Source organism: Myiozetetes cayanensis, unplaced genomic scaffold (genome assembly GCF_022539395.1).
Source record: "Myiozetetes cayanensis isolate MyiCay16 unplaced genomic scaffold, myiCay2020 scf321, whole genome shotgun sequence".
Classification (NCBI taxonomy): Eukaryota; Metazoa; Chordata; class Aves; order Passeriformes; family Tyrannidae; genus Myiozetetes; species Myiozetetes cayanensis.
The window spans coordinates 20255-41202 of NW_026087546.1; the positions used below are offsets into that span (position 1 = coordinate 20255).

At 52.2% G+C, this 20948-nt stretch overlaps 1 protein-coding gene across 1 annotated transcript; it reads left to right on the forward strand.

Annotated features, from left to right (window-relative positions):
• The first annotated feature begins 9570 nt into the window (after positions 1–9570).
• LOC126646124 (titin-like) lies at positions 9571–17128 on the forward strand. The gene is made up of 8 exons (XM_050327218.1): positions 9571–9652; positions 11028–11066; positions 11492–11797; positions 13168–13488; positions 13722–14003; positions 14902–15252; positions 16073–16174; positions 16887–17128. Exons 1-8 carry the CDS (start codon positions 9622–9624, stop codon positions 16955–16957), a joined length of 1503 nt encoding a protein of 500 aa, XP_050183175.1. The 5' UTR covers positions 9571–9621; the 3' UTR covers positions 16958–17128.
• The last annotated feature ends 3820 nt before the right edge of the window (positions 17129–20948 follow it).

Below are 20948 nucleotides of genomic sequence, written 5' to 3' on the forward strand. Positions count from 1 at the left end.
TGTGTGTGTGTTCATTGACTGTGCTGTGAATGTTGTTATAGTGAATCAATAATTGTCACTGTTATGATTGTAGCAAATCCTACTGAATCCCTTTATAAAGATTAAATTGGTCAATGATTTAAGTGCTACCGATCTCTTTTGCCTCCTTATCTTTTACACCTTTATAATAATAAATATAATAATAACCTTCAGCTTTTTGCATCTCTGTGTAAATCATTCTAAATTACTTCTAATCAGTAGGGGCCCCTGGTGGTCTAGTGGTAAAGGCGCCGCGCTATCACCGCGGAGACCCGGGTTCGATTCCCGGTCAGGGCCACTCCCGGGCAGGTGGGGCTCGTTAGCCCTTAAAGGCAACCCACCTACGTCCTAAGGACCTCGCTGCCACCGTCCAAGCTCGCTTGGCCCCGGCAGATGAACCTTAGGATTAAAGGGTGGGCTCAGTTCCGCGCACACTGTGTCTCACCTAAAAAATCCAATGCGCAGGCTGGAAGGTGTAAAGACCTTCCCCGGATCTTCGCTCGTGAAGACTGGCCATTATTATTATTATTACTTCTAATCAGATTTTCCTGTGTTTACTTCATCCATGTAGTAGGAAATAGATTGAACCTTGTCACTCAACTCTGCTAGGTCACACTTTCACATATTTATATTAAAACCTGCTTTTTGCCAATTCCTTTGCCAATGATTCTTTAAACCACCCAAACCACTCATTCCTGACACCCAAGGCAAGTGGTGCAGTGCCCATCTCTGAAGGCTTCAGGAAGCACTTGGAGATGGTGCTGGATGATGCCCTGTAGGAGGGAAACCAGGCCAAGAGTTGAGCTGAAGTGGAGCTCAAACACATCCTCTGCCCTCCCCTGTGCACCAGTGCAGTTACTTCATCCTGAAGGCCACCAGGTTGGTGGGGCCTGATTTATCCTTGGACAGTCCCTGCTCCTGCTCTTCTCTTTCAGTGCCAGACACGTCACCCCCTGGAGCCCTTCAATGTCTCACTGCTCCCAAAGGCACCTTGTGCAGTCTGTGCTTCCCTGGGCTGCACTTTTGGCCCCTGTCCCAGATGGTGCCACCTTGGTTTGTCTTCACTCCCAGCAGAGCTCTACCAATGCCAGGGCCTTTTAAAATGGACATTCCAAAGAAGTCTCGCTCTTCCCCTGGAGCTTCAGCACCACTGTTCTGCCTGTTATCTGGGCTATTGAGTTTCCCTAATCTCTCATATCCTCACACCTGTCCTGACATACTGACCATCTCAATGCTCATCTTCTCACACAGACTGTCAAGACAAAGGGCCTTCCCAGTTTTCTCCTCTCCATCCTCTTTCTCCATTCAGATCCCTCTCACCTGTGCATGTGGGAAGGGAGGTGAAAGCTTGTTTGTCTTCAGGAGTCTGATTGTCTCATTAGCAAGCTCCTGAATTGTGCTTCTATCGATGCATTTATATGGACTTGTGAAAAACCATTCTGATAACGTTGTCCCTGAGAGAAAGGTGACAGCATCAGGGGGAGCTTGTGCTGAGCATGTGCTTACAGGTGTTTGGATGTTTAGGGAGGTTCTTCATGCTTTACATTTCTTGTCTTTTCTTAGAAAGAGGAAAACTTTTCCTGGGCCTGTGTGCAAGCAGAGCTCTAAGGAGAGCAGGAGGGAGATGGTGCCACGGGGCTGGAACATCCAGCTGCAGAGCTCAAAGTCTAATGCAAGAAGGGGGATGTCAGTCCAAGATGGGCCATGTCAGAACTGGTGAGGTTGGGGGGTGAGGAGCAAGGTTGGTCATACAGGGTCAGTCTGGATCTCCTGAGGAGACACTCAGCATCAAGATCACTTGGAGAACACCTCTGTCACCTCTTCTCTGAACTGAAAAATATCAATCCTTGAATTAAAAAGGACTTCTTTTCAGGTTGCCTTGAAGACAATTAAAGGAATACAAAGAGATCCTGAGGGATTTCTGGATTATAATGAGCCCCATGGAGTATTTGCAGCAGAGTCCATGATCCTGAGGTACTGAGAGAAGATTGAAGAAGCTGCTCAAGAAGTCAGAAGCCAAACTCCCAGTCCCTTGAAGCATTGCTGGGCCCCACTGAGGGCAGGCACTGACAAAGCCTCCCCAGGGACTCCTTAGAGCAGATCCTTGCAGGCCAGGAGTGCAGGCAGACAAAGGAAAGTTGCTTGTGGTGGCCTGAGGGGCAGAGGCAGCTGCCAGAGCCAAGGGCACAAAGGCCTGGGTGCCTTTGGGCCTTGCAGCCCTGCCAGAGCCCTTGGCCATCTCTGCTGCAGGCTGTGCTCCCCTGGCCCTGCTGCTCCTCTGGCCTTGCAGGCTGCACACACCCCTCCTGCTTTCCCACCCCCTCCCAGCAGCATTTCTGGGCCCTCCCTGATGGCTCTGCTGTCCCCCAGCTCTGGCTGTTTCCCTGGGACACAAAGCCATGGGCTGCTCCAGACACTCTCTTGCTGACCTCTTTCATCAGAAGGGTCCATTTGAATGACACTTCTTCTTCCTCATCTCCAGTCTGAACCTTCCAAGCTTCACTTGGTGGTTTTTTTTCTCTTTCCAGTACCAAGAAAAGCTCAGTCCTTGAAGAATCACAGAATCACAGATTATGCTGAGTTAGAAGGGATCCACAAGAATCATCGTCTCCAATTCTTGCCCTTCAAAGGACCATGCCCAAGAGTCACACCATGTGCCTGCCAGTGTCATCCAAATAGCTTTTGAACTCTATCAGGCTGGGTGTTGTAATCCCTTCCTTGGGGAGACTGTTCTAGTACCCAACCAGATCTCCTTGAGACCCTTTCCAGTTTTTCCTCCTTCCTCCATTATGGGAAGCTCGACAGACAGAGACAGGTCCAGATATGGTGATCCCAGGGCTGAGTGCAGGGAGGTGACAACTCTCTTGTCTGGGTGGCCACACTACCCCTAAGGCAGCCCCATGTGCACTTGGTCTTCTTGGCTTTGATGCTGAGCCCCTGTGCCACAGGACATCCCTGACAGAGCCCAGGCCCTTCTGCTGGGGGTCCCTGCAGAGCTGAGCAGATCCAGGTCACCTCCCATTGCTCTGCCAACCCCTTGGGCCTGCTCTGGGCCCTGCAGGTCCTTGCCCTGCTCCCAAGGGCTGTGGGGGTGCTTCATGGTCAGGCCTTGGGCTTTAGAGCTCAGGGTGGGGATTGGGCAGAACTTTGGCAGCTTTGTTGTTCTTCTGGCAGGGTCTGGTTCATGATTAGGTGAAGAGCTTTTTGGGCTGGGTCAGGATTAAAACTTGGCTTTTTATACTGGTAATACAAGTTTGGGATTGGGGTGGGCATTGGAAGACAAAAAAGAGTCTGGAGTTCTGAATTTGGGCTTTTTCTGGCATGGAATGAGTGCAGTGAATTCCTGTGAATGGGAGGGGCAGCACTTTTGGGGAATGTTGGGGTTTGAGGTTACAGAGAGGGTAAAGGTCCATCAGGAGTGTTTGCACACTCGGTGTTTCAGCACCCTCAGCATTCCCAGAACCTGGTTTTACCTCATCAAAATCTTCCCTCTCTGTTGACCAAGCCCCAATTCCTTGTCCAAATATCCAATCCTTTTTGTCCCAGATCCTCCTAATCTCCCCCAAACTTTAATCTAGGTGGGGTCAGCTTTGTTATGACCCTGTGCAACCTCATGGAATCAAGGGGCCATTGTGGCATTGAACGGACTTGCTGAAGTCTGGGCACACAACATCTCCTTCTTTTTCCTCCCACAGGAGTTCTGCAATCCCTGCCTTGTCCGTCCCATGCCTGGCAATGGCTTCAGGAAGACTTGCCATGTCCCCTTCCCTGCTGAGCCTGAGCAGTCTGGAACTCTGCCAAACCTCCTTGCTGCCCTGTTTGCAGACTGGTTCCATGTCTGCCTTTGCCAAGGCCCCAGGAACCTCTGGAATGGCTCTGGCCTTTGCAAGGGTTTGGGAGAGGTTTCCATGTGACACTGCCCAGTCTTCTCAATATTCCTGACACCAAAATCTTTTCTATTGTCCCTCAGTTCCAGTTTAGTGCTTAGGAAACAACACAAATCCTTATGGTTCTTCAGGAGAAAATCGGACGTGATTTCATTCTAGAGGTCAATGGTGGAGCAGCCCACTCTGCTCTGGCCCCACAGCAGTGCCCACCCCAGGGAGCTGCAGAGCTCTGGGCATTCCCCCACAGCCCCAGCCCCTCTGAAGGGCACAGCAGCTCCTGGGGCACAGAGAGGAGTCTCGGCATCCCCATCAGTTCAGGGGCTGCACACTCAGCATGGCAACAGCAAATGGAGCTCAGGGCAACTGCGGCAGCCCTGGTGTCATCTGCAGGAGATGCCCAGCACAGCCTGACTGTGCCCCTCAGTGCCAGCCCCTCTGCCCAGCCCAGCACAGAGTCCTGGCCCAGGCACAGAGCAGCCTGTCCCCAGGGGGGCTGCAGAAAGAGCTTTCTCTGTGCCATGGATTCCTCTGTGCAGGCACAGAAATGCTGCCTTGCTGTTCTGCAGGGACATCCCTTTGCCCAGGGCAGTGTGTCCAGGCTGCCTTGGCCACTTGCAGATCCCAGCCTGGGATCCCTGCAAGGCCCTGAGGTGGAGGGGCTGCTCTTCAGAGGGAGGGGCTGTGGCACCCTGGGCTGAGCCTGCCCTGGCCATGCTGGTCAGGCTGGGAAGCATGGCCAGTAGGATGGGGATCCCTCCTCTCCACCCTCTTCCATCTTCCTGGAAGGCTCAGTAGCCAAGAACAAGGCTGGGCAGGACCATGGGCTGTTTGCAATGGCACAGAGGGCAGGGCAGGGCTCCACTCCATCCAGCCTGTGGGCTGCAGAGTTCTTCAGGACACCCTCCTGGAAAGCCCAGCCCTGGCTCTGGTACAGCCCTCCCTGAGCTGGGCAGGCACAGTGGGAGTTCACTGAGGGCAAGAGGAATCGCTGGCCAGAGTCCTTTCTCTGTTCCTGCTGTGTCCCCTGGGGTTGCAGAACTCTCCTTTACCAGTTCCCAGAGACATTTAGTGCTTTAGCTGTGGGTGACTCCAGTCTGGGCAGGATTCTGCTCCAGGGCTCCAGTCACTGCTGACTGGATGGGATGGGCTGTCCCTGCAGATCCTCTGTGCTCTCCTGCAGTTCCCCATTTCCTACACACAAGGCCTCCCCTGCCATCAGAACCAGCACAAGCTGCAGAGCCCCAGGCAGGTGACTTGGAGACCATTTGCCACTGGCCACCAGCACAGAACATCTGAGCCAGCCCTCAGGCCCTGAAGTACCACAGTGAGTCCTTCCCTCCCTGCACGGCCTGAATGGGGAAACAAGACAAGCAAGGGGACTTTGGAGAGTCTATTCCTTGGCTTGTTCTTTAAACCAACCTCTTAAAAGGAAAAGAGTCTTCAGGAACTGCCCAGGGGGATCCCCTTTTCTGATGGAAATGATGTTAAGAAACCCAGTCCTGTCCCAGCAGTGCCCAGGGCCTGTCCCTGCCCATGGTCACAGCACTGACCCACAGCAGTGACTGAGCTGCCAGAGCACTCAGGCCTTGGTCAAGGAGCAGAAAGGAGAGGGAGGCAGTGGACAAAGAGCATCTCTGAAAAGACCAAGAGCTGCTGCTCCCTGGCAGTGCTCCTGTCCCAGGACTCTCTACCCCTTCTCCTTTGCACACAGGCACTGCCCTCCAGCTGCAGGGAAGTTCTTGGAGCAAGAATCTGAAAAAGGATTCAAGTCCTTTATTATACTCAGAGATTGTCATCCCTCATGTACAGAATATCAAAAACAGGATGTTTGACAAAGAAGTTGCTGCATGAACTTTTTTTTGTTTAAATGCATTCAGGAATGTTCCTCATTTACACAATTGTGGGTCAAAACAAAGAGGTAGAGAGTGAATTAGATATGGGATGAAGAATAAAGTTCTGTGTTAACAACATATAAAGAGAAAAAATACAGGAAAACTCCACCACCACCACTCTCAAAAGGGTTTGAAGGCAGGCTGAGCCAATGAAGTTTTACACAGTCAGTGTTCTGCAAAAGAAAAGAGGCAGGTTACTGCTCCTGAAAAGCATCCAGTCATCATTTTAATTGTGGCATCCTTGAGCTTCTGGTTTCTCACGCTGTAGATGAGGGGGTTCAGTGATGGAGGAACCACCGAGTACAGAACTGACAAGACCAGATCCAGGGATGGGGAGGAGATGGAGGGGGGCTTGAGGTGCGCAAACACTGCAGTGCTGAGGAACAGGGAGACCACGGCCAGGTGAAGGAGGCACGTGGAAAAGGCTTTGTGCCAGCCCTGTTCACTGGGGATCCTCAGCACAGCCCTGAAGATTTGCACATAGGAGAAAACTATGAAAATGGAGCAACCAAAAAAGAAATAAGCACTAAACCCAAAAGTCCCAGTTCCCTTATGCTGGAGTGTGAGCAGGAGAGCTTGAGGATGTGTGGGATTTCACAGAAGAACTGGCCAAGGGCATTGCCCTGGCACAGGGGCAGGGAAAATGTATTGGCTGTGTGAAGCAGAGAATAGAGAAACCCAGTGGCCCAGGCAGCTGCTGCCATGTGGGCACAAGCTCTGCTGCCCAGGAGGGTCCCGTAGTGCAGGGGTTTGCAGATGGCAACGTAGCGGTCGTAGCACATGATGGTCAGGAGGAAATGCTCTGCTGACATGAAGAAGAAAAGGAAAAAGAGCTATGCAGCACATCCTGTGTATGAGATGGTTGTGGTGCCCCAGAGGGAGTTGTGCATGGCTTTGGGCACAGTGGTGCAGATGCAGCCCAGGTCTGTGAGGGAGAGGTGCAGCAGGAAGAAGTCCCTGGGGGTGTGCAGGTGCTGGTCGCGGGCTACGGCGCTGAGGATGAGGCCGTTGCCCAGGAGGGCAGCCAGGGAGATGCCCAGGAAGAGCCAGAAGTGCAGCAGCTGCAGGTCCCGCCTGTCTGCCAATGCCAGCAGCAGGAACTGGGCCATGGAGCTGCTGTTGGGCATTTGCTGCTTCCTCAGAATGTCTGGATCTGTTGAGGAGGAGAAGTCAATGCTGAGTTAGACCAGGCTGCTGCAGCCAAACAGGACACGTCTCACAGCCACCCCACTCTCAGGTTCTCTGTCCTCAGTCAGACCTCCCTGCAGCTCCCTCCCCTGAGCTCTGGCTGTTGCTGCCTGAGGGCACCATTGGAAGCAGGAACTCTGGGATAGGAACCCAAAAACTCCTTCTGGAGGGCACTTGGGCACTTTGCTCCCACACACACATCCCCATAGCAGCACCCACAGGGTTTGTGTCTGCACAGGAATCTGTCCCCTCAAACCCCACACTGGCTCAGAAAACAAAAGGGTGAGAACAAGGAGAGCCCAGGCAGCAGGGGATGTCAGGGAAATGCCCCAGTGCTGCTGCCAAGGGAGGAGGGACAGGCAGAGCCAGATGGAAAGGAGGGCTTTGTCCTTGCCTGGGCTCTGGCTGCTGCAGGGCAATGCCCAGCCCAGCCCCCGTGGGCCTGAGGGCAGAGGCTCTGCTTGGGCTGGCAAAGGAGCCCAGGCAGGAGCTGCTCAGGGAAGGGCTCTGTGCCACAGACACAGGCAGGGAGGGGCCACATCCCCCTGGCCAGCACTTGTGGCAGCAGCTGCCTCTCCCTCCCTGCCGGGGTGTGTGTGAGGAGCTGTTCCTGCCAGCAGCCCCTCCCTGTGCCCAGCTCAGCTCCCTGCCAGTGCTGACAGAGCCCATGCCCAGCCCAGGGCCCAGGGGCAGCTCTGCCTGGGCAGGGGCTGCAGAGCAGATCCCAGAGCCCCTGCGCTGGCTGGGAAGGGGCAGGTGTTGGCAGTGGATGTGCTTCCTGAGCAGGGCCCCTGCAAATGGCAGCAGGTGCAGCTGAAGCTGGGAGGAGCCCTGAGCCTGCAGCTGAAGGGCCCTGCCCAGCCCTGGCCTGCCAGGAGGGCTCACTCCTTCCCCCCAGCCCTTCTCCCTGCAGGGCCGTGGCAGCTCCTTGGCCGGGCTGAGAGCTGCCCCTGGCAGGCAGCAGAGTCCCTGCCCCAGCACACACAGCCCTGGGGGGCAGGACCCTGCTCTGCCCCACAGCCCTGGGCACCCCTGGCTGCACCCCCACCTTCCCACCCCACAGCCAGCCCTGGCACAGGGAACCTTCTGGCCCTGGGCCTCTGATGGGCCACCACCAAGTCCTGCTCTGCAGCAGCTTCTCCTGCTGCCCCCCAGCAAATCCAGCACAGCCATCCTGACAGCTCCTGCCAGGGCTGCCATTTGGCAGCTGCAAGAGCCACTTGCAGCAACTCCCCTGCACTGCTCTGCAGCCACAGCCTTCCCGTGCCAAAGGGCTGCCAAGGTTCCTCCCCTGAGCAGCTCTGCCCTGTCCTCCCAGCCCAGGATCCCTTTCACCTCCTGCTCCCTTCTCCTGCCTGCCCTTGCTGCCTGCAGCTCGTGCCCTGCTCTGCCATAGGGCCACTTCCTCTGCCCTGCAGGGACTGGGAGAGGCCTTCTGAAAGATCCTACAAGCTGTGGGATGTGGCAGCTTTAGGAGATCCCTGCCGGAAGGGAAGTTTAAGTGTCCTACAGCCAGAGAAATATCCATTCAAAACCTGGGAAGGTTTCTCCTGTAGTGAGAGCTCAGTCCCCTCCCAGCCCAGGCTGCCTCTCACCTCTCTGCCTTCTCTCCTGTGCCCTGGGTGCTGCAGACAGTGCCCTCAGCCCTGCTGGGCTGTGCAGAGGTGCTGCTCACCAGCAGAGCTGTCTCTTTGAAGCCCGGCCCAGCTCAGCAGCACAGCAACAGCCCCGGCATGTAATGACTCTCGTGGGGGGTTGATGATTTTTACAGCAGACTTTATCCCTGAGAGTGTGTCAAAAATATCCTCATGACGTCAAAATGAGATGGAAATTGCGAAGTTTCTTGTAGTGGTAATGGGTTCCACTGAGGGACACGACTGTGAAAGTGTTCCCAGATTTCAGTTGGAATAATAAACTGCAAATAGTGATGACAAGGATGGACAAGCAAGACAAAGGTGGCTCTGATGCTAAATAAGCATTGACTTGTTTTTTTAATCCAAAGGGTCAAGCTCTGACCCCCACCCCCTGGGAAGGCAGATCCTGTCCCTGCCTCATTGCTCAGGGCTCTTCCTGGGGCACTGGGATGTGGGATGTGCAATGCCAAGTCCTGGACGATGGAGTGGCACCTCCCAGGCTGCTGAGCAGGGACAAGGAGGCCATGGGGCCCCAGGGCTGCAGGGGTGACACCAAGGAGAAGGTGACACCAAGGAAGGGGTGATACCAAGGAGAAGGTGCCACCAAGGAGAAGGTGCAACCAAAGAGAAGGTGCCACCAACCCCCTCCACCTTCTCCCCCAATCCCTGATCCACCTGATTTCTCCTCTTCCCCCCCCTGCACCATTCAAAAAAAAAAAGTCCTTTTGGTGTCTCGAAGACCCTCCAGTTTCTAAACCCCCACAAATTTATGATCAATCCCTCCCAAACCCTCTGGAATTGCCCAACCACCCCCGGCTGAGTCATCGGTCACCGCCCACTGGTGACATCCTGGGGCGAGGCCCCACGCGGGGATGTCGCAACTTCCCACCAGATTCCAGGGGTTCTTCCCCTTTTTTCAGAGGGTTTCTGAGGGTTTCAGAGGGTCACGTGGGAGGACTAGGGAAGGGGAAGGAGCCACAGACAAGGAGGACACGGAGCAGGATGGAGCTGTGGCTGCTTATCCCGCTGCTCGGTCAGTCCTTCCCCTGTTCCTCCTCCTCCCTCCATTTTCCCAATCCTTCCCTTTTCCCACCCATTTCCCTGCCCTTTATCCCAACTCCTCCCAGGTTGCCTCCATTACCCTACACCTCTTCCCTTCCTCCACCACTTTTTTCCTTCATCACCATTTTTTCCTATCAAAAGTCACTTTTTTACACTTTTTCACACTTTTTCCCCGTTTTTCTTTTTTCCCCCATTTCTTCCCTTTCCCCCCTACTTCTTTCCTTTTTCCCTCCATTTTTTTTCTTTGTCCTACATTGCTTCCCTTATCTCCCATTTCATTGTGTTCCTTCCATTTCTTCCTTTTCCCTCCCATTTCTTCCCTTTTTCCCCCATTTCTTCCCATTATCCCTCATTTCTTTCCCTCTTTTCACCATTTCTTTCCCTCTTTTCCCCATTTCTTCCAATTTACCCCAATTTTTTCTTTCTTTTCCCCCATTTCTTTCCCTTTTTTCCCCCTCATTGCTTCCCCTTTCCCCCATTTCTTCCCTTTTACCCCATTTCTTTCCTTCTTTTCCCTCCTTTTTTTCTTCCCTTCCCCCCATTTCTTTCTTTTTCCTACATTGCTTCCCTTATTCCCAATTTCATCACCTTTTTCCTCTATTTCTTCCCCCCATTTCTTCGCTTTTCCCCCATTTCTTTCCTTCTTTTTCCCCTATTTCTTCCCCTTTTCCCCATTTCTTCCTATTTTCACCCAATTCTTCCTTCCCCCCCTTTCTCTCCCTTTTTCACCCATTTTTTTTCTTTTCCTCAGTTTTTTCCCCTTTTCCTCAATTTCTTCCCTTTAATCTCCCTTTCTTCCCTTTTTCCCCATTTCATCCCTTTTCCCTCCCACTTCTTCCCCCTTCCCCCATTTCTTTCCCTTTTCCTTTATTTCTTCCCCTTTCCTTCTTTTTCTTTTTATTTTTCCATTTTTTCTTTTTTCCTGTTTCTCTTTTTCCTCCCTTTCTCTCTTTCCCTCCCCTTTTTCTGTTTTTTTTTTAAATTCCTCCTTTTTTGTCCTTTTCTTCTTCTATTCTCCCCTTTTTATTATTCAGTTTTCCTCTTTTTCCCTCTTTTTCTTTTTTTTTTTTTTTAACTTTTCCATTTCTCCTTTTAATCACTTTTCCTGTTCTTTATTTTCCATTTCCCATTTATAATTCCTGGGTTTTGTCTTCCCATTTTTCCTTTTCCTTTCCCCTTTTTCTCTCTATTTTTTATTATTATTATTATTTGTTAATATTATTTTGTTATTTAATATTTCCTTCTTTTAAACTTCCTTTTTTCCTTCCCAAATTTTCCCTTTTCCTCTTATTTTCCACCTCTTTTCCCCCTTTTCTTTCTCATTTCTATGTTTTCCTCTTTTCCAGCCTCTCTCCAGACTCTCCTTCCCCGGGTGATACCTTCAGGTAACGCATTTTAGGGCAGAACCTCCAATCCAACCCAATCAACCAACTCAACCAACCAACCCACCCAACCAACCAACAACCCAACACACCAACTAACCCAACCCAATACATCAGCCTAAGCAACCAACCCATCAACCCAAACCAACCAACCAACCCAGCCCACCAACCCAACCAACCCAACCCAGCCCACCAACCCAACCAACCACCCCAACCCAACCAACAAACCCAACTAACCAACCAACACAACTCAACCCACAAGCCCAACCATCCAACTAACCAACCAAGCCAACCAACAAACCCAATCTACCCAACCCACCAACAAACCCAACCAACCAACCCAACCAACCAAACCAGCCAACCCAACCAACCAACCAACCCAATCAACCAACCCAATCAACCAATCTACCCAACCCCACCCCTCCCAGAGTTGCCTCCTCCTCCTCCCAACATCTCGGTGACACCAGAGAAGCCCCAGTACCTCATCGGTGACACCGTGTCCATCGTCTGCACTGCTCCCGGGGGGACCGAGGGGAAGCTCCAGGGCTTCCGGATCTCCGGCACGAGCGGTTGGAGCGTCGACGTCCGCACGTCACGGAGATCCTTCACCTACACCTTCAACATCACCGGCACCCACGACGGGGGGGCTCACACCTGCTCCTACACCCTCCTGCGCCCCTCCCGAGGCCCCGCCCACTCCCTGGAAAGCCAATCCATTGTCATTGCCATCAGAGGTGGGTGGAGCCTTCTCAGGCCCCGCCCTCCCCCAGTGGATTCTTCACCTCAGGCCTTCAAGGGGGAGGGGGTTCTCCCCCAAATTGCCTTGTTTGGACACACCTCCAAATAATGGCATGGATCCCTCTGGATCCGGGATCTGCTGGGGTTGGGATGGGGATAAAGTGGATCTGGGATCCACTGGAGTTGTGGAGTGTGGGGGTGGGAACCACCAGGTTTGGGGATCCACTGGATCTTGAGTCTGGGATCTGGAGGGTTTGGGGCTGGGATCTACTGTGTCTGGGATCTACTGGATCCAGAATCATCTGGATCAGGGATGTAGCGGGGTCTGGGGTTGGTGAGTTTGGGTCTTACTGAATCTGGGAGAAACAGAGCTGGGATCTGGTGGGTGGGGCTGCAATGAGCTGGATCTAGGGTCACCTGGTTCTGGGAGATGTGGGGCTGGGACCTACTGGGCTCAGGATTTGGGGGGTCTCGGGTCTGCTGAGGTTGGGAGATGGGGGCGGGGTGCAATAATCTGGATCTGGGATCCAGTGCAGTTGTGAAGCGTGGAGGTGGGGATCCACTGGGGTTGGGATCCACCAGGTTTGGGACCCACCAGGTTTGGGGATCTACTGGATCCTGGGTCTGCTGGGGTTGGGAGAACTGGGGGTGGCACCTGCTGCGTCTGGGATCCACTGGATCTTGGATCTTCTGGGTCTGAGATCTATCTGGGTCAGGGGGTGGTGGGTTTGGGTCCTACTGGATCTGGGAGAAATGGGGCCAGGATCTGGTGGGTCTAGGATCTAGTGGGTCTGGAAGGTGTGGGTCTGGAATCTACTGCATTTGGGGTGGGCGGGGGTAGGTTAAACAGGATCTGGGTTCATCTGGCCCTAGGATCTACTGGTGATGAGAGAGGTGGGGCTGGGGTTCCCAGGATCTGGGATCTTCAGGATCTGGGATGGGTAGGAGTAGGATCTCCTGGATCCATGGGGACCATGGGGCTGGGATTTAATGGGCATGGGATTTCAGGGACGTGGATCTACTGGATCGTGGATGTGTGGGGATGGAATCTATTGGATCTAGGATCTAGTGGGTCTGGGATACGTGGGGGTGGGTTAAACTGGATCTGGGATCATCTGGCTCTGGGATCTACTGGAGCTGGGCAATGAGAGGGTCAGGATCAACTGGATTTCCGATCTACTGGAGCCTGGCTATGTGTGGGTTGGGATTGACTGGATTTGGGATCCCCTGGATCCCGGTTCCATTGAGCTTCGGAGCTGTGGGACCGGAACTGACAGGGATCCATCCTGCTGGGGTGCGGGCTGTGATTCCGGGATCCAACTCAAATTTGGGGATCTTTCCCCCTCCTTCCCCTCCCTCTCTGCAGCCCCTCCCCCTGCCCCCTGGCTGTCCCCAACCCCCCCGGGCGGTGTCACCGTGGAGGGGCAGCCCCTCGGCCTCGTCTGCACCGCCCCCCTCAGCCCTGCCCGACAACGCCGATTCCACTTCTCCCGCGCCGGGTGGGAGGTTCTGGGGGTGATCCCGGGAATCCAGCAGATCCCAGGTGAAGAGGAGGCGGAGCTGAGGGTGGAGAGGAGCGACCAGAGCCACAGCGGGAATTACAGCTGCAGATACGAGGAGTGGGAGGAGGAGGAGGGGAAGTGGATCCTGTCGGAGCTGAGCGAGGAGGTGGCGGTCACGGTCAGAGGTGAGAGCTAAAGGGATATGGGGACAGATCCCAATGGATCCGGCCCCAAATCCCAGTGGATGCACCCCAAATCCCATCCCATCAAACCCCAAATCCCAACCCATACAACCCCAAATCCCATCCCATACAATCTAACCCCAAATCCCAGTGAAAAACCCCACCACCCCAAGATCTCCCTATTTTCCCCCAAATCCTGGGATCTGATGGTGTTTTCCCGGTTTTTCCCTGCCCAGAGCCAGCTCCTCCCCCTTCCCTTTGGGTGGAGCCTCCCTCGGGGGTGGTGGGGGAGGGGCAGTGGCTCCGCCTCCACTGCTCCTTTTCCCACCGGGAATTCGGGATTCGCTTCTGCTTCTTCCGGGATGGGGCGGAGATTCCCGTTGGGAATGTCTCCGAGCTGCTGTTCCTGCAATCCCGGCTGGAGCACTCCGGGAATTTCAGCTGCCGGGTGGAGGAGGAGGTGGGCGGGACCTGGGTGATGTCACCGCCCAGCCAGGGCCTGCAGGTGACAGTCAGAGGTAGGTGGGGCCTTCATCGCCCTCCCACCTTCATCGTCCTCCTCCATGGCCTTCATCTTCATCACCTTCATCTTCATCACCTTTGATCCTACTCTCTGACCTTCATCTTCATCACCTTCATCTTCCTCACCTTCCTCACCTTCATCACTTTCTTCCTCCTCCTCCATGGCCTTCATCCCCCATGAACCTTCATCCTCCTCCTCTTTGACCTTCCTTCATCTTCCTCACCTTCATCTTCACCACCTTTCTACCCCTCCGACCTTTATCCTCCCTGACCTTTATCCTCCTCCTCCTCCTCCCTGACCTTCATCACCACCTTCATCTTCATCAGCTTCATCCTCCTCCTCCTCCATGGGCTTCATCCCCCTTGGACTTTCACCATCCTCTCTGACCTTTATCCCCCTCAGACCTTCATCCTCCTCCTCTCTGACCTCCATCCCGCTCCTCCATGACCTTCATCATCATAACCTTCATCATCCCTGATCATCATCCTCTGACCTTCATTCCCCACAACTCCCTAAAACCCCCCAAAAATCCCCCCAAAACCCTCCAAATGCCTCCAAACCCCCCAAAATCCCCCCCAAATCTCCAAAACACCCTTAAATCCTCCCAATCCCCCAAAAAACTCTCAATAATACCCCAAATGCCCTCAACCCCCTCTCCAAATCCCCCCTAAACTTCCCAAAACTCCCCCAATCCCCCAACGCACCCACTAAATCCCCCCCAGCCCCTGGCCACGCCCTCTCTCTCCATGACCACACCCTCATGACCATGCCCACCACCCCAATTACCACACTCCCCTCTCCCCATGGCCATGCCCCCTCTCCATGACCACACAAACAGTCCCTGACAACAACCTCTCTCTGACCCCACCTTCTCTCTGCCCTCCTCCCTCAAGCCCGCCCTTCCCAGCCTACCTTGCTCCTGGTCACACCCCCCGGCCACGCCCAGCTGCTGCTCACCTGCATCGCCCCCTCCAGCCCCGCCCACAATGACCATGTCCCATCCGGCCCCGCCCACTCTGGCCCCACCCAGCGGCGTTTCTACTTCTTCCACGGCGGCGTCCAGAGATTGGTCGACACCACGGTGGGCAGCCAATCACAGCTCAGCCTTGCCCTGGCCACGCCCCCCAGTGACACTGAGGCCACGACCCCCCAGGGGGCCTTCACCTGCCAGTACGAGGAGCAGTTGGGGGAGGGGTGGGTCCTGTCCCCTCCCAGCGACCCCCTGACCCTCCCCCCGCCTCCTGGTGAGTCTCTCAAAAGTAGTGGGGGGAGAAGGGGGCGTGGTCATGGAGATGGTGGGTGTGGTCACAGAGGTGGTGAGTGTGGCTGTGGAGATGGTGTTCCGAGGTGGTGGAGGGGATTTTAGGGGCATTTGGGGCAGATTTGGGGGAATTTTGGGTTGGGGGCTTGGAGGATTTGGTGAGGATTTTAGGGGGATTCTGAGATGTTTATGGGGGTTTTTTGGAGGGGTTTTCAGGGAATTTTGAGGGATTTTGGGGGGATTGGGGAGGATTTGGGGCAGATTTGAGTGAATTACGGGTTAGGGGAGGTGGGTGGATTTTGGGAGGGTTTTGGGAAGGATTTGGGTGGATTTATGGGGGATTTTGGGAGGATAAGGGGGTTTTTTTGAGAGATTTGGGAGGATTTTGGAGGGATTTGGAGAGCATTTGGGGGGATTTGAGGAGGATTTGGGGGGATTCTTGTGGCATTTGGAAGGATTTTGGGGGATTTGGGGCAGATTTGGAGTGATTTTGGTGGCATTTGGGGGATTTTAGAATGATTTTGGGGAGATTTGAGGGGATTTGGGGGGATTTATGGGGGATTTTTGGAGGATTTGGGGAGATGGGGGGGATTTTGAGAGGATTTGGGGAGATATTTTGAAGGGGTTTAGGGGGATTTGGGGAGCTTTTGGGGGGGATTTTGGGAGGATTTTGAAATGATTTGGGGAGGATTTGGGGCCTTTGGGGGAGATTTGACAGGATCTGGAGGGATTTAGGGGGGATTTGGGGGACTTAGGGCTCATTTCTGACCCAGGGGGGGCCACTGGGGGGGTTTCACGCCTAGGCCGGCTCAGGCTCCTCCCATTGGTCATTGGCTGTGCCGTGGGCGGGGTTGGGATTCTCCTCGCACTCCCATTGGCTGTTTGGATGTACCGGAGGAAGAGAGGTGAGGAGGGGGCAGGGACAATTTCCCATTTGCACCCCAAAATCATCCCTTTTCACCCCGAAATTATCCCTTTTCCTCCAAAATGGACCTTTTTCCCTCAAAATGGACCTTTTTCCCAAAAATTTTCCTTTCTCCCTGTAAAAAAATCATCCGCTTCTTCCAAAAAACCCATTTCCCCCAAATCACCACTTTTTTTTCCAAAATTGGCCCTTTTCACCCTAAAATCATCCCTTTTCACCTCAAACTTCTCTTTTTTCTCCAAAATCGACCTTTTCACCCCAAAATTGCCAATTTTCCTCTAAAATTGACCTTTTCACCCCATATAATTAATTTTCCTCTAAAATGGGCCTTTTCACCCCAAAATTGTCCATTTTCCTCTAAAATTGACCTTTTTGCCTCAAAATTGTCCATTTTTCTCCAAATTTGCCCTCTTTGCCCCAAAATTGCCCATTTTCTTGCAGACTTCTAGCTTTTCATCCCAAAATTGCCACTTTTCATCCCAAAATTGTCGTTTATCCTCCAAAATTGACCTTTTAATCCCAAAATTGTCCTTTTAATCCCAGAATCCTCCCTTTTCCTCCAAAATTGCCACTTTTCACCTCAAAATTGTCCCTTTTCCTCCAAAATGGACCTTTTCACCCCCAAATCCTCCCTTTCCCTCCCCAAATGCCCCTTTTGTGCCCAAACTCTCTGGTTTTTGCCCCAACCCCAGGGAGTTCCCGCTGGCGGGGTTTGAGCTCCGGTGGCGACTCCAGGACCCTCCCCATGGGCGATGTTGCCTGAGCCAGACCCCACCCACCAAGATGGCCAATGGCACCCCAGGATGGCTAGCGTTGAGGCCACACCCCCAAGATGGTTGCCATTAAAGCCACGCCCTCCATACCACTGGCAGTCATTTTGGGGGGCGTGGCCAATGTCAAGCTGATAAACTTGATGCTGTTTGGTTGACTCTGACCCTGCCGTGTCCTGATTGGTTCACTTTGGGCCCTCCCTGCACTGCAATTGGTCCTCCTGGGGGGGGAGGGAGGATCCAGGATCTCCTGAATTGAGATCTCCAGGGGTGGGATTTGTGGGATCTGTGCAGGATCTCTTCAGGTGGGTCTATCCAGGATTCACCATATCCATCGGATCCGCTGGGGGAGAGGGGGGAATTCCCAGAGCTTAGATCTACCAGGACTGGGATCCACTGGAGCTTCTGGGCCTGCTCGATCCAGTGTCTGTTTGGGATCCACCAGGTCTGGGACGACGGGGGTTGAGATCCACTGGGTCTGAGATAGACCCAAGTTTTGGGATCCAGTGGATCTGTGGTTGATGGGGGTCAATGGGGAGGGAGTGTGTGTGTGGGGGGGGAGGGTGTGGATCTACTGGATCTTGGACCGACCGGGGCCAGTAGTGTGGACTGAGGGATCTACTGGATCTAGGAGCGAGGGGGTTTTGGGATCCACTGGATCTGGGGTTGGTGTAGGTTTGGGATGGGAGTGGGTGGGTAGGTAGTGATCCACTGGATCTGGGACCATCCGGGGTTGGGATCCACTGGATCCAGGTTCTGGGGAGGCGTGGGGCTGGGATCTACTGGATCAGGAGGTGTGGGGCTGTAGATCTGGGATCCACTGGATCAGGGACTGTTGTTGTCAGGGCAGCCAAAAGATAAATGCCAGGCACAGTGTGATGATCAGAGTCTGAGTTTATTGCTCAGCTCAGCCCTATTTATACACCTTCTGCGAGTAGAACTTTATATTCCTTTCTATTAATAGCCCTTTATCTATGGTCTATTATTAGCCCAGCATAAACCTTACACACAAGTGGACATTCATGCCTTATTTACCCCCTAATCCCATTGATCAGTTTCGGATCCTTCTCAAACCTTCTCACTGCTCTTGTGATTCTTCAGGGAAATGGTTTTAAAGCATCTCAGTCTGTATCCTCCACCAGGGGGTCTGCAGACCCACTGCGTACCCCAAAACAGAGGGGTGTCCATTTATTGCCAGCAAACAAAACCAAAGGAAGACAACTGTAGGGGTTACCAGCAGGTCTGTTGTCTCCCTGGAAGGAGATTGACTTGGCAGACTTTCAAGTGTATCCTCAAAGACAAGAAAGCTTTATACACAACCTAATTAGAGAACAAAGACAGACTGTAAGTCCGTAAGTTTGAGGTGTGAGAACCGCAGCCTTAACCTTGAACATCTCCAAGTATATCACGATTACTGCCAAATGTATCAACCCTCATTAACTTGATACCTTGGAGTTTTGATTTTTTGTAGATCTTAGAAGTAGTTATGTAGTAAATGTGGATTTTAGAGTAGCAGCGTGTGGGGTTTCCTCGGGCAAGCACGGACGACTCAGCACACCAATATGATTATCAGAGAATGCCATTTATTCAAATTAAGCGGTGGTCCATCCTTCTTGTATCTTGACTGGCACTCCTGAGCTCAATGACCAAATTTGTCACACCGACTACAGGTGCCTGCAAAAGATGTCTCAGGATTACCTGTAACAGCTGGTTGTTTTGATTTCTTGGGACAGTCTCGTTTCAGGTGTCCTGCTTGTCCACACTGGTAACATACTGCCTTTCCTTGTCCTCCACAGTTGCCATGTCCTTGCCGTATTATAGGTTTTAAAGCTGTTGCTAATGCATTAGCATGTGCCTTGGCTTGCATGTCAAGTATTCGCTGTTCTTCTTCAATGATTGGTGCCCTTGAACAGGCCTCAATCATATCTACTACGGTAGCTGTTTTTGGTAAGGCAGCTGTAACTTGTTTACATTGCTTATTTGCATTAAGCACAGCCAAATCCTTTCGAACTGCACCCTTGGCATCAGGAATAAGATTAGGAGATGCCTCAATGTCCTCTTTCAGTCAATTTATAAATTCCATATATGGTTTGTTGGGCCCTTGCATTATTTTACTATAAGGTGGCACTGGTTGTCCAATCTGTGGCACTTCCTTTACAGCTGCTAAAGCAAGGGCCTGAGCTTGCTACAATATAGATGGATGCAATGCAACCTGCACATTCGATTAGCAAACTGTCCCTGTCCCAAAAGCATGTCTTCAGTAGCAGTAGTTAATGGATCATCAGGTCCTCTATTCAGGTTTTCTACCTGAGCTATCCGCACTTTATTCTTCCAAAAACAACAATTGTTGTGTAGGATCAAAAAACATTTGTATCACAGCCTTAATGTCAGTTTGAGTTAGAACTTGGCTTTTAAAAAACTGTTCTAACATTTGTTGTACATATTTATTATCAAGTCCATATTGCATGATGGCACGCTGTACCTCTCTATTTGTTTTCCAATCTATGGGTGCCCATTGCATTTGTCCATGCCCGTCTGCAACTACACAGTAAGTAGTAATAGCAGAAGGCAATTTATATCCTTCAAGGATTGCGTGTTCAATCACACCCTTCCACCTGTGTCCTCATGAATAATCAGGATCTATTGGTGGTGGTGGTGGATCAGGAATATTCCCACTTTTGACACTGGATGTCACTGTTTGTTGCGATTGTGGAGGATTTGTTAAACGTCGCATACCCTGATATCGATCACTGTCCTTCTTTCTCATAACTTCATATTCCTCTATCAATTCCTCACGAATCCCTCCATACCGGTCTTTAATATACTGATCTGCCTCTTGATGAGACATAGATCCATCCTCCACACACATTTCAGCTCATCTCAAGGTTCTCCTGATTTTTTCAATATCATCAGTCCTTTTATCTTTACATGTCTTACTAAAAGACTGCTGAATGGGCTCTGGCTGAATGGGTTCTATTTTCGTCTCTACAGTTGCTGACTCTGCCAAATAGTCCAAACTCTCTTTGATAGTCCGTGCTGCTTTATCATACATTCTTTGAATTTTCTTATTATTTGCCGCGCTAGTATCTATTCGGCGCATTTCCCCCAACAAGTCCTCTAAATGTTTGCTTTGTTTCCACACTTCTTGCACGATAGGATCAGGGTGAAGCTGATCCTGTGCCGTGGCAGTTTCAGGCTGCACAGAACCTGGATTGTCTATTTCCATATCACTATCATCATTTGGTAAAGGAACATTTTCAGGTTTTTTAAAAGACTCATATGGAGGAATTGGAAAAAACCCAGACACCTGTTCAGCAGGTGTTAGCGGCGCAGATGGAACAACAAGACTACTACTCCAGAAATTTGTTTCCTCCGAAGGAAACGGAGTAATCGGGACCTTCCTGTCTTTTGTGGCGGCTTCCGGCCCTGCTGCTGCAACTTTCAACACCTCAGCTTTAAGCACTGCTGTCACAGACACGTTCGGCGCCTTGGCTGTGGCTTTAAGCACTGCAGCTGCAGGCACATTCTGTGCCTCAGCTGCAGCTTTAAGCGCCAGTGTTACAGGTGCATTCGGCACCTCAGTTACAGCTTTAAGCACCAGTGTTACAGACACGCACGACTCTTTTGCTGCAGGCGCTTTCAGCGTCTCAACCGCACTCAAAAGAGCTTGCTTCAATTTTTGAACTTCTCCCGCTTCTGCAAGGGCTTGCTCCAGCATTCTAACACAAACATCCCACACAGATGCCAGACGTGCTGCATCGGCATTCCCTGCACAGACAGCTTGCTACAGATTGTCTCCCAACTGATTCCATACAGTAAGAGAGAACACTTGATCTGTGTCTTGAAAAAACCCTTTCTGCTGCCCCCACCACAGCAAGTCTTCTAAATCAACAGTCTGAACTGAAACAGGAAGGGTTAATCGAAACGCTTTTACTGTAAACCCACAAGAGGCCCCCCCTTACCCCCTGTATTTTGTTTACTGTA

Coding starts and splice junctions, on each gene's coding strand:
- LOC126646124 (XM_050327218.1), top strand. CDS start 9,622: ATGGAGCTGTGGCTGCTTATCCCGCTGCTCG. Junction 9,653..11,027: donor GCTGCTTATCCCGCTGCTCG/GTCAGTCCTTCC, acceptor CCTCTTTTCCAG/CCTCTCTCCAGACTCTCCTT. Junction 14,004..14,901: donor CCTGCAGGTGACAGTCAGAG/GTAGGTGGGGCC, acceptor TCCTCCCTCAAG/CCCGCCCTTCCCAGCCTACC.